The sequence below is a fragment of the Sminthopsis crassicaudata genome, chromosome 3, assembly GCF_048593235.1.
Source record: "Sminthopsis crassicaudata isolate SCR6 chromosome 3, ASM4859323v1, whole genome shotgun sequence".
In the NCBI taxonomy this organism is placed as follows: Eukaryota; Metazoa; Chordata; class Mammalia; order Dasyuromorphia; family Dasyuridae; genus Sminthopsis; species Sminthopsis crassicaudata.
The window spans coordinates 513,255,881-513,268,624 of record NC_133619.1 but is presented as its reverse complement, the minus strand read 5'-3'; the positions used below and the strand labels follow the sequence as shown (position 1 = coordinate 513,268,624).

The following is a 12,744-nucleotide window of genomic DNA, read 5'->3' as shown; positions in this document are numbered from 1 at the left end:
TTTAAATTGCATTAAAACTTTTAGAACACATATATAATATGAAGTCTGAAATATAAAATCATTGGGTACAAGGTAGTTTGAGGGGAAGGGCCCCAGCAGAGAAGTGGGCTCCTAGTATGTAGAGGTTCACAATATGGGGAGTATTTCATAGAACCCCAAAACTCTTGGAGCTAGAAGGTTCCAGAAGCCATCCCAGCCTTCTCATATCTAGATAGGAATTCTTCTCTCCCACCCCCCAACTTCCCTGTTAAGGGGGCATCCAACCTTTGCAGAGCTATAAGCATGGGGGAAATTAGAGAGAGGCAGATTTTGATTGGATGTAAGGAAAAACTTGTTAACAATCAGAGATCTCTGAGTTTGGAATGAGCTGTCTGAGGGGTGAGTTCGAAACTCTGGAATTCTTCAAGAGGAAACTCAGTCAATCAAGAGGAACACAGCAGAAAGATTCTCTGCTCAGGTTTGTGGAATGGACAAGATGACATTTAGCTGTGAGATAATATCAGCTCTGAGATTCTTGATTTGGGTGAGAGGTGGGGGAACTCACTACCTTCAAAATACAACTAGTCCCATTGTGGGACTGCTCTGATTGTTTGAAGGCTTTTCCTTCTATTGAGCTGAAATCTGCCTCCCTTTCATTCCCCTTGGTTTCTCCTTGTTCAGTGGGAGTCTGAAAGCTCTCTATCTTTGTGTCTCCTCAGATCCTGGCCCTCTGTCACATTGCTGTGGGGACAGCAGATGCACCTCCACTGGCTTCACAAGGTAAGGGCTCTGTCGCCCCCGAAGGTGTAAGGGGAGAGTAGAGAAAAACAGTGAGGAGAGCTGGGGAGCAGGAGAAGAGTTGATATTGGGAGGTCATCCCCTGCCAGGATCCACCCAGAACTACTATGGGAGTTGAAGGCCAGAGGGAGCAGCTAATTACAATTAATGTGGGCCAGTGAATAGAGCCCTGGCCTGGAATCCTGGCTTAGCCTCTTAATGTGATAAGTCAATTAGCCTCTCTGATCCCTAGCTTCCTTTTTTGTAAAATGGGAGATATAGATATTCCCTCGCAGAGTTGTCCTGAGGAAAACTCTTTGTAAACCTCCAAAAGCTTGAGAATGTCTTCATCAAGGACACCATTTCTAGCCTTGGATGTACAGGAGCCTTCTCATCCTTGTGACACCATCCCCTCACCCTCACTCTAGACCTTCCTGTTCATTCTTCTCGGAAGAACTGAACAATTTCCCCTAGGCTCCTGTGCTTCCCACCAGGCATTCCTTTCTCTCAGCTTCAGGGCTGGAGGATGAGAGAAACATGCCAGCTGGCACCACCGGCGGGGGCTCAGCGCTCCTCTGCGCTGCCTCCTCCAGGCTTTGTGGGGATTGCGTCAGAGCCATAGACCATAGAATGTCAGAGCTGGAAGGATATAAGAAAACATCGTGTGAAATGTTCTCCAAAGTAATCATATGATCTCTTAATTGCCATATAGTTTTTATTTCTTTTCCAATTTTCACTCCTTTCCACATCTCTTTGCAGCACTTGACACCATTGACTACCCTCTTCTGGATATTGACTCTTCTCTGGGTTCTGCCAATAAGTCTAAATATGTCACATATAAAACTTCATACCTGTACACTTTTTAAAAAAACCTGGAAAAGGAATTTTTAACTTAAGATTTTAGTGGATTTTCATCCCTTTGTTAATTATTATTATTATTATTATTATTTTATGAGCAGGGACAAAATATCCTGGCAATGGAAATGCTTTGCTTAGGGTTATAGAACTGGGACAAGAACCCAATTCCCCTGACTCCAACCAAGGGTGTGTGTTCATGTTCTCTCCTCCATCTCTCTCTCCCTTTCCTTCTCTTCCTATTTTCCTCCCTCTCCTTGTTCCCCATCCCTTCCCCCTTTCCCTCTCCCTTCTCCTCTTCCTCCCCCCTTCTGTCTCCTCCCCATCATTTTCTCCCTTTCCCTTTCTTTCATTCCCTCCTCCCTCTCCTTTTCTCTCTCTCTTTCTTTCTTCCTTCCTTCTCTCCCTCTCTCCATTTCTCTTTCTGTTTCTCATCTGTCTCTTCCTTTGTAGCTGTCTCCTCTTTCATCCTTTTTCATTCTGTCTGCTTTTTATCTCTTGTTTTTCTCTCTGTGACTCTCTTAGTCTGTCTGTGTCTCAATGTCCGTCTGTCTCTGTCTCTATGTGTGTGGGTGACATATCTCTTCCTTTGTAGCTGGTCTCCTCTTTTTCATCCTCTTTTCTTTCTATTTGCCTTCTTTTTTCTCATGCTTCTCTCTGTCTGTTGGTCTGTCACGCTCTCATCTATCTCTTCCTTGGTAGCTGTCTCCTTTTTCACCTTCTCTTTCTTTTATACCTCTTCAGGTATACTCTAAACTGTACTCAGACACATAATTGTATACCACTTTACTTTATAGTCACACACACACATACATGTGAAGACTTATGCACATGGCCAAGTTCACAGCTAATCACACCTATGTTTTACATGACATCACACATAGGCACCCAGTTACATATGATTGTACATGGTTGCACCCTCATTCACAGATACTTATCTACTGTTGTGTGTATGTATGTGTACACACACACACATATATATACATAGACACATGTGTATGTGTACACACACACACCAGTGGGGGAACACAGGGAAGGGGATTGCCTGGGAACCTCTTCCTCCTCCCATCCCTAGCTTTGACCCCAGCCCTTCTTCTTACAGGTGGCACTGACTGTGGCCTTGATTTCTACCCTCATAGCGGTGTCCTCTATATCCCAGCTCTGGGATGATGAGTGGGCTGTGCTGCTAATATCATTGCAAGTGAGTAGAGGGTGCCCATCTGACCCAAAGCTGGGAATGGGATGGGGGGAGACAGTCTGTATTCACTGTATTCACTGATTTCAGCTGTGGGAGAAATTCATAAATTATAAAACCCTAGAAAGTCAAAAGTAAAAAAATTTAGGCCTTTAGAGGTTGTATAGTTCAATTGCCTTCTTTTACAGATAGAGAAACTGAGGGCTCATAGTAGGGAAGGAATTTGCCCCAAGGTTATTGGGTGAAAAAAGTTTCAGAGCCTGGACTCAAACTCAGTTCTCCTGACCCTAAGTCTGTGTTTCTTACAATTGTGTCCCCAAGCACAATTGTCTGGGGGATGATAGGATTTTTAGGGCTGGAAGAACCCTGAGAAAATATCTAGTTTATCCCTTGTCAGTTTGCAGAGAATGGTACTGAGGTACCAAAAAGGAAGTCATTTTCCCAATGTCCCAATGTAGCAGGAAGCAAGGACCAGAAATCCAGGTCTTCTGTGCCTTGCTACTACATTTAATTATAGAATCTCAGAACTAGAAGGGACCTCCAAGGTTATCCAGTTCAACCCCCTTAAGCACTGGATCCTTTACAGCTTCCCTGATTGGATACCTCTAGTGATGGGCAGCTTCACTACCTGTGAAGACGATCTGTTCTATAGTGGGGAGTTCTTATTATTAGAACATTCTTTATTGTGAACTGTAATCTACCTCCTTCTAACTGCACCCACCCCGACTTGTGCTGCTTCTGCCCTCCACTGCCAAATGGCTCAAGGTAGAGTTATTGAATCCCATTTCCGAGTTGCCTATGGCTATCCAGAAAGCAGCCTATGTATCTTATATCTCTTCTAAGCTAGCCCCTGCTGCATGAACCTTTCGAGGAGATAGGAGCAAGCATGTGGCTAATTGTAGGAGCCCCTTCCTCCAAAGCTCTTAGGATGGAGCTGGTGGGAAATGACAGCCCCTAATCCTCCCTTCTCCCTGGGATTGTACTGTAGGGCTAATGCCTGAAGTGTTGTGTTTCATCTTCAGGGTACAGCCCCATTTCTGCACATTGGAGCCCTAATAGCTGTAACCACTCTCTCCTGGATCGTGGCAGGCCAGTTTGCAAGAGCTGAAAAAGTCTGTGAGTATAAGACAATTTGGCCTTGTTCACAACCATCCCTATAGAGCCGTTATCTGGGCCTAAGAGATGGAAGGTGTGAAGGGTCAAAGAGATGGTTAATTTGGAGCTATCTGTATTCTCAGAGAATCTTAGACTATCAGGGCTAAAAGAGGTCTTCAAAAACAGTCTAACTTTATAGAGGTTGAGAGGGGCCTGGGATGGGAAGTACGGTACCTTGGACTAACTAGGCTCCAGGAGACTCAGCTCCTAACTCTGGCCCTCCCACGCTCACCCCAAACTCCCCGCCACCACCTTTCACTGACCATCCCTAGGGAGCATCAGGGAAATCACATAGAGAGAGGGAGTTGGATGGTTGATTGTAGCTTATATGTTTATGTCACTGAAAGGCTTAAAAAATACTTTATACAAATTATACACCGAGAGTACCATCTTCTACATGAAGCTTTTCCTGATATCCTGCCTCCAACCACTAGTGCCCTCCCTCCCATGACTAGTTTGTATTTCACTGATTTGCATGTATTTGCACATATTTACATGTGTAACATGCATCATTCATGTTACACTGTATTTATATGTGACATACCATATATAATATGTAGCACAATGTATTTACATTTGTTACATATGAGTACATGCATACTTATTGTCTTTTCTAGTAGAATGCCAGCCCCTTGAGAGAGATATTGTTTCCTTCTTTACAACTGGACCCTCCTCCTGATCTTGCACTTAATAAGTGTTTAATAAATATTTATTGATTGATTGAGCAGTGTATAAACATATAGGTCATTGGATCCTCACACTAGTCCTGTAAAATAGGTAGAGTCATTTTTACTTCCTCCATTTTACAGAAAAAAACCTAGGGAAGTGATTTGCCTAAGATCACCTAGCTAATGAGTATCAGAACCAGATCTCTGGGATTTAAGCCCAGTGTTTCTTTTTTTTCTCCATTTTCTTTTTTTTTTTTTTTCTTTCTTTCTTTCTTTCTTTCTTTTTTTTTTTTTTTTTTTTTTTTGGTCTTGGCTCTCACCAAATAGGAAGAAAGAACTAGACTAATGATTTTTGTCTGTACAGGAAAGTCCAGTGGAAAATCCCTCTGCTAATGTAGGAATGTTAACTTATTCTTAAAGGGTTGCCTGTCATGCAGTGAATAGATTGCTGCCCTGAACTTGGGAGGACCTGTGTTCAAATCCAGTGTCAGACACGTACTAACTGTGTGACCTTAGACAAGGCACTTAGCTCCAATTGCCTCCTAAAAAATTAAAAAGGAGAGACTGATAGGCGGAAAAAAGGGGAAAGGGGAAGAGAGAGTTGCCTGGGATACAAAGAGTTTCCATGAATTGCCCATGTGTCAGAATCAGGCCCCGGGCTTTCCTGATTCAAAATTCAACCTTGGATTGTTCCTTTTCCTTTCTAAAAGCTTTCTCAACTGTTCAAGTGATTATGGCCTATGAAATCAGGCCCAGAGAGGGGAGTCTGGAATCTAACTAAGAATACAGTAGGACTCCCTGGACCCGGGATCTAAGACCTGGCTGGAGGGTGAGGCAATATACTAGAAAGTGCTGGGGATGAAGCTCGCCAAACCTCAGTTTTCCCATGATAACAACAAAACACTAGATTCACAGATTATTTTTTCCCTAGAACTGTTTGGAGGAAAACATTTTGCAAACCTTAACTGTTGTGGTTATTGTTATTATTACTACCATTACTGTTGTTGCTGCTATAATTGTTATTATTGAAGGTAGCTTTCAGGAACACCATTAGAAATCTACAGAGAAGAGACTCTCTGTTCTTCAAGGTTTCTGTGGGACGCAAATATACACAGCAGTCTATTTAAAACACCCACCTCTTGAGTTGTTTTTGAAATTCAGCACCGCCTGTTTATCACATCCCCCGCATTGTGTGGACAAGGCCCATGAGCACACGAATGTGTTTGCAAACCTCTTGTCCCACAACCTTCCACTGAAGAAAAGAAGAAAAAAAAAAATCATCTGTTGTCTCGCTATGTCTCTAGTCTAGCCTGTCAAAGATAATCCACACACCCTAAGTGCCATCTCTGTCCCAAGGGAAGAAATCTGCCCGCTGCACCCAGGCTTCTCTGGGTACCCTGATAGGAGAGATTGGGGACTGGAGAAGAAGGGATTTAGCCCATTGACTGAGTCATAGATTTAGAGCTGAAAGGAGTTTTAGAGTTCATCTAGTCTAATCCTCCTCATTTTATAGATGGGGCAACTGAAGCCAGAATTATTTAGTATTCAGGCCCAAGCCCTCTGATTCTGGCTTCTTCCTACTGTAGCTCACTGCCTCCCATCGCTCTGCCTTCACTCGGCCCCTCTCCTGAAGGGAGAGCTCAGTGTCCAACCGTGACAGGTGAACAAATGCAGTGGAAATGCAGGTTGTTGGATGAGGACTTCTTGCAAGAGCAGAGGGGGCAAACATGGTGGCTCCTCTTCCAGGATTCAGGGTTGGGAACAGTTGTGCGGTGGGAACACGGGTGTGTCTGCTGGGCTCTCTCATTCTAGGAGGGCTTCATGGAGTCTCTCTTCTGTCTCTTCAGCCTCCCAGATGGTCATCTTCACTGCCTACTTCGCAGTGGTATTTGTGCTCTACCTGATTCCGCTCACCATCTCTTCCCCCTGCATCATGGAGAAGAAGGATCTGGGACCAAAGCCAGCCATCATTGGCCACCGAGGAGCGCCCATGGTGAGTGAGTGCTCTCCCATTGCTAACTTTGAGGAGTGAGTGGCCAGGAGAAGCAAAGTTAGTCCAGCCCTGGAGATCCCAGGGCCTTCTTTCCCTTGTCAGGCTTTAGGGAAACATGGGAGCCCCATCATGGGATGGACCTGGACAGAGAAGATTCATTTGTTTATCTTTGTTTTCATGCTGCCCCCTTGTGGCAGTGGGTTTTTTACTGGCATCTAGTTAAGGAGCTTCCTAACCATGCAGAATTAAATTAGGGCTAGAAGTGGTCCTAGAGACACCATCCAGTCAGAGGAACTGGATTCAGATCCTGGCTCTCCTGCTTCCTTGCAGTGCAACACAGGAAAAAAGTTCTTCTAGCCTCAGGATAATGGGAAGAGCGTTAGTTTTGGAGTCAGGTGGACAGGGTGCTGCTAGCCTTGAAGTCAAGAAGATCTACCTGGGCTCAAATCTTGTCTCAGATACTTAATAGATGTTTGACCCTAAGCACATAATTTGGCCTCTCTGTCAACTTCTCTGGATCCTTTCCAGCTCACTATGATTCTAAATTTCTCATGCTTCCTACCTTCTGATTACCTGGGGCAACATTTTTTTTAACAACATTTTTTTTAACCTCTTCAGGTGTAAAATTAATGATCAGAATATCCCTAGAACCATTTCCACAGAGTTATTGTGTCTGAGTGAAATGAGTCCATTTAGTATTATCATCTTCCCCCTCCCCACGCCAGAAGAATTCTTTCTCATATAGTCCCTGTCCATTCATCATCCAGCCTCTGCTTAATGATAGAGAAGGGAAAATAAAGGGAAGTTTCCTTTCCTCCTTCTCTTCTTTCCTCCCCGAGGCAGCTCCTTCTATTTTGGGACAGTTCTAGCTGTCAGAAAATTTTTTCCTTATATCAAACTGAAACTTGCTTCCATATCCATTAGCCCTTTCGACTAGTTCTGCCTTTCTGGGACCAAACAAGGCCAAATCGGGTTCCTCTTCATGGGAAGGTCCAAGAAATCCTGTCTCTTCTGCAGGCTAAACTATCCCTATTTTCTTCATCCAACACTTGTGTGTTCTGGGCTCGCCATCCTAGGTACTGTAATTCTGGGTCTATCCCCATCCTATCCCCAAAAGGAGTTCATGATTAGATATTAAGAAGATCTCTGAATTTAATTTTTTTTAATATTCTGATGACTGTATTTCAATATAATTGGTTTCTTTTGTATTGTCGAGGCAGCTAGGTGACACAGTAGGTAGAGTATTGGGTCTGGAGTCAGAAAAGGCTGAATTCAAATTTGGCCTTGGACACTTAGTAGCTGTGTAACACTGAAAAAATAACTTAAACTTATTTTATTCAATTTCCTCAATTGTAAAATGGAAATGATATCAGTACCTATATCCCAGAGTTATTGTGATGATCAAAGAAGATAATATCTGTTTGTTTCGAAGCACATAGCACATAGTAGGGGCTATTTTAAAAATTATTCTCCATTTTCTCTTCCTCCTTCCCTCTTTTTATGTATGTTCTGTCTTAGTAAGCATAATTCTAAAAGGATTCCTTCCATTGGTTTCCTCAGACTACCCAAGTAGCCCATGCCACAATGAAAGTCTAGAACTCTCAAGGCCAGTATCATCTTAGGATCATCCTACTTTAGAGTAGAAGTGATTTCCCTAAGTTCACACAGGAAGTGACTGGCAGAGATGGGACTTGCCCCCATCTTTCCCTTCCCCACTTCTCCAGGTGTCAGAGCTGTATACCCTGCTCTAACACAATCATGATGTTGCTTCTCAGAAAGGTTTTGTTTTGTGACTCTGGCTCTGCGCCACCTAGCTGCCCCTCTAACTCTAGGATTGACATTTCATATTTTCCTCCATGCTTTTATATAAACCATCCTGCATGCCTGGAATGTACTGCCACCTCACTACTCCTTTATCTAAACTCAGGAGCTCTGCTCTTGAGGTGCTACGTTCTACATGGAATTGTTAATATTCTCTCCCTCTTCAAGTTACCCTTTTTAAACAAATGAATCTATTTGGGTATCCCTCAATAGAATATAAGCTTCTTGAAGGCAGGGGCCATTTCGAATTTTGTCCTTGTGTTCATCATATCTAGCATTGCAAAAGGAAGAGAATTATATTGCATTGCAAAGGAAAGAGGTATTTGTTGATCTTAATTGGATAACTACTTGTAATCACACTCATTGCCTCTGAAGGGGTGCTGGGCTAGAGGCTAGCCTCATGATTCTCTTTTCATGTCTTCCTTCCTAGCTGGCTCCAGAACATACATTGATGTCCTTCCAGAAAGCCAGGGAGCAGAAGCTTTATGGGGTCCAAGCTGATGTGACCATCAGGTCAGTTGAGCAGACGATGTTTTTTCATTTTTTCCAGGAGTGACCTAATTTCACATTGGGTCAAATTCTAGAAGCACAAAATCATAGACTCTTAGAATTGCATTTATTTTGGAGGTAACATTGGGTTAGAATTTTAAGATGCTAGAAAGGACTTTTAAGTTAAACTAGTCTAACTCTCTAAATGTTATTAATGAAGTTTGCCAAAGTCCCCAGAGAGGTTGCCCAAGGTCAATAAGATAGATTGGGATTATCTAATTTATCTACTACATACATACATATACTCAGTAATATGTGCATATGCACTCTCACATGCATTCACAAATCTCCATATATATGTGTACACAACCACACACACACACATATATACATTCACACATATTCTTTCCAGCTCTGATATTCTGTTTTAATGTCACGTTAATTAATATCATTCTCTGTTTTCTACTGTACTATTCATTTTGGAAGATCCCTTCCATATTTGGGTGCTGGGATTCTATGAATGTCTGGATCTGAAAAGAGTTCAGCCAGGGAACAACAGATGGTTTGGAGAGATCATATATGGGGTAGGAATGGGGTGGAGAAATGACCTTATCTAATTATCAAGGCACAGAGAAGAAAACTGAATGGATGAACTCATTGGCTAAGGTACCAGTCAAAACCCAGGGTATACAGAATAATTTTGATTAGGCCCAGGAGGAGTTAGGTACAAATAGACCTAATCTAGGAGATAATGTCCATATCATAGGATCAGAGAATTTAGAATTTTAAGGGACCTTAGAAATGACCTTTTTCTGTTCATTATTCCTAATTCTTCTCTCTGTTAGCGTATTTCTTCCCTTTTTCTCTGAAACTGACATTTGATAAATTGTCAATCATTGTAAAAATTAAAGGGATAGGACTGCATTCTCTGAGAACATGTTAATGGGAGTAGGAGGGTACAGGAAACAGAATTAGTAGAATCAGGGAAATGCAATTTAACATTATTGGTATTAATAATCTGCAGGAGGGCCCAAGAGTATATATATACATCAACAAAATATACTGATAACTGAGTAAATATTAAAGAGGAGATAGTAATTAAGGTATGTTAGATAATTGAGAATGAGTGGTAGGTAACACAAGTAAAGATGATTAAAAATGGGTAGAGATTCATCCACGAGCAGAGATAATCATATTCTCAGAGCTAGAAGGAGCCTTAATGGCTAATAACAGATCATTAATTCCCTTTACCACCTGTCTGTCAAATGGCTATTCAGCCTTTGCTTGAAGAATTCTGATCTTGAATATGCACCTTTGGGTAACTCCAATTGTTGGGAAGTTTTCCCTTACCATCAAATCTAAAGTTATTTCTCTGTAATATAGTAATTGTTCCTAATTCTTTAAAGCTGAACAAAAAATCTAGTATTTCAGTGACAACTCTTAAATATTTGAACTTAACAACCACCCCACACTTCTCTAAACATCCCCAATTTCTTGGCCTCATTCTCATATAGCATAAACTCAAGTTCCTTAGTCATTCTGTCCCTAATCCTAGACATTTTCTCTCTAGCTTCTCATTGTTCTTCCTAAATATGGCACCTGGAACTTAAACAATATTCCAGCTATGACCCTACCATGGCAGAGCTCCACAGGACCACCACCTCCCTTTTAGTTATATCTGTCCCACTTTATACTTGTGAAAATCATATTTTAACCTGTATAAGACTTTTATGTGGTCCCTAATAAATTTAACCTTCTTCTATTTGAACCAACTTTCTAACCTACTTAGACAACTTTGGATACTGATTCATTCTGCTTGTTAGCTCCTCCTCCTAGCTTTATGCCATTTGAAAAATTGAAATGTTGAATAGCATAGGGTTGATTCCTGAGCCTCCCATGTTGACCTGAAACCATGAATGACCACTTTTTGAAGCTTTTTTAAAAAGTAATTGTCATATATGGTTTAGTGCTACACTCTCTCCTCTTTTTATTTGCGTTTGATACCATTGGCCTGGCCCATATGTCTTCATCTCAAAAATAAGAATAGCTTGGGAGTGGACACTAGACAGTCTACACAGGTAATCAATAATCAGACATCTTTAAGGATAGGATAGGGTAGAATCTCCACAGCCTTGCCCCCAACTTTGGGTACCCTCTGGGGCACAGCGAACTCCTTGGAGCTCTGGTTCTGTTAGTTCTGGGGCAAAGCCCAGGATAACATGCTAAGAAGCATCTTCTGCTCTCCCTGCAGCCTGGATGGAGTTCCGTTCCTCATGCATGACACTACCCTACGCCGCACAACCAATGTGGATGAAGTTGTCCCAGAACTGGCTCGCCGGCCCGCCTCCATGTTCAACTGGACTGATCTGAAACAGCTCAACGCAGGAGAGTGGTTTCTTAAGGTGTGTTTGTTTGTACTTCTGATAGGACTAGCCTGGGGGGTAGGGGTGAAGGAGAGAAAATACCCTGGAAAGAACAGCCAATAAACATTTATTTAAGTGCCTGCTGTGTATCAGGCACTGTGTTAAACAATGGGAATAAAGAGATGGATGGTTCCAAGAGCTTATAATTTAATAGGGGACTACTATATGTAAAATTAAACTGAAAGGGGGCAAAAGGGTGTGTGTGTGTGTGTGTGTGTGTGTGTGTGTGTGTGTGTGTGTGTGCGTGCGAGAGAGAGAGAGAGAGAGAGAGAGAGAGAGAGAGAGAGAGAGAGACAGAGAGAGAGAGAGAGACAGAGAGAGAGAGAGAGAGAGACAGAGAGACAGAGAGAGACAGAAAGACAGAGAGACAGAGAGAGAGAGACAGAGAGAGAGAGAGAGAGAGAGAGAGAGAGAGAGAGAGAGAGAGAGAGAGAGAGAGAGAGAGAGAGAGAGAACAAACTACTGAGGTTGCAGGGAGAGGTGTTGGAAAGGCTAAGTCCAGAGGAGAGGAGCCAGGTGGGAAAATTAAGAGATGGTTGCCTGGAGCACCATCTTTAAATGGAGAAGCTAGCCATTCAGAAGACAGGTCCTTGCTCCTAAGGGCAAGGAGAATTGATGAAGTGTGAGTTCCAAGGCAGGAATAAATATGGTCATAGCCAGGGGAAGGAGGGAAGGGTGGTTCTGGGAAGGGGGGATGCTTCTGCTGCTGAAGATGAGTGTGAATCTGCCTTTGAGCATTTGTTCTCAAATATCAGTACTGGCTACTCAGCAGGTGGCAGGAGATTTTATGTACATTATCTCATAAAATGTATGTATTTAAAAATAGCTCTGGGCCATTATCTGTTGTCTTCCCTCCAACAATGAAAATTATAGCTCCTCTTTGCTTCTTAAACAACAATAATAGCAAGCATTTATGTAATACTTTAAGGTTTACAAAGTGTTTTACAAGTGTAGACTTAAGATCCTAACTATAGACCCATGATGTGGGTGCTATTGTTATCCACATATTATAAATAAAGAAGCTAAGGCTTACTTCATCATTGGATAACATCTTCCCATGTTGGCAAGGTACCCAGGATCCACAACATTGCCCATTACCAGGGCCTATCTCAAAAGCCAGGTGGCACAATAGACTGGGTTTGAAGTCAGGTAGTCCTGAGTTCAAATCCAACCATAGACACTTACCAGCTGTGGGATCCTGGGCAAGCCACTTAATGCTCTTCACCTCCATTTTTTCTTCTGTAAAATGAGCTCAAGAAGGAAATGGCAGACCATTTCAGTATCTTTGTCCAAGAAAATCTCAAATGAAGTTGTGAAGACTTGGACACAATTGAAATAACTCAATAACAATAACAAAGCCAGTACTAGAAACCAAAATTTATAGTTTAC

The 12,744-nt window shown here is 42.3% G+C and overlaps 1 protein-coding gene across 1 annotated transcript in view; it reads left to right on the top strand.

Moving 5' to 3' along the window:
• The window catches only part of GDPD5 (glycerophosphodiester phosphodiesterase domain containing 5), a 173,803-nt gene that overhangs the window by 137,310 nt on the left and 23,749 nt on the right, over positions 1-12,744 (top strand). Inside the window, 7 exon segments of the mRNA XM_074304095.1 lie at positions 699-725; positions 727-759; positions 2,714-2,812; positions 3,829-3,922; positions 6,477-6,622; positions 8,874-8,956; positions 11,184-11,334. Of these exon segments, the coding sequence (XP_074160196.1) occupies positions 699-725; positions 727-759; positions 2,714-2,812; positions 3,829-3,922; positions 6,477-6,622; positions 8,874-8,956; positions 11,184-11,334 (633 nt within the window).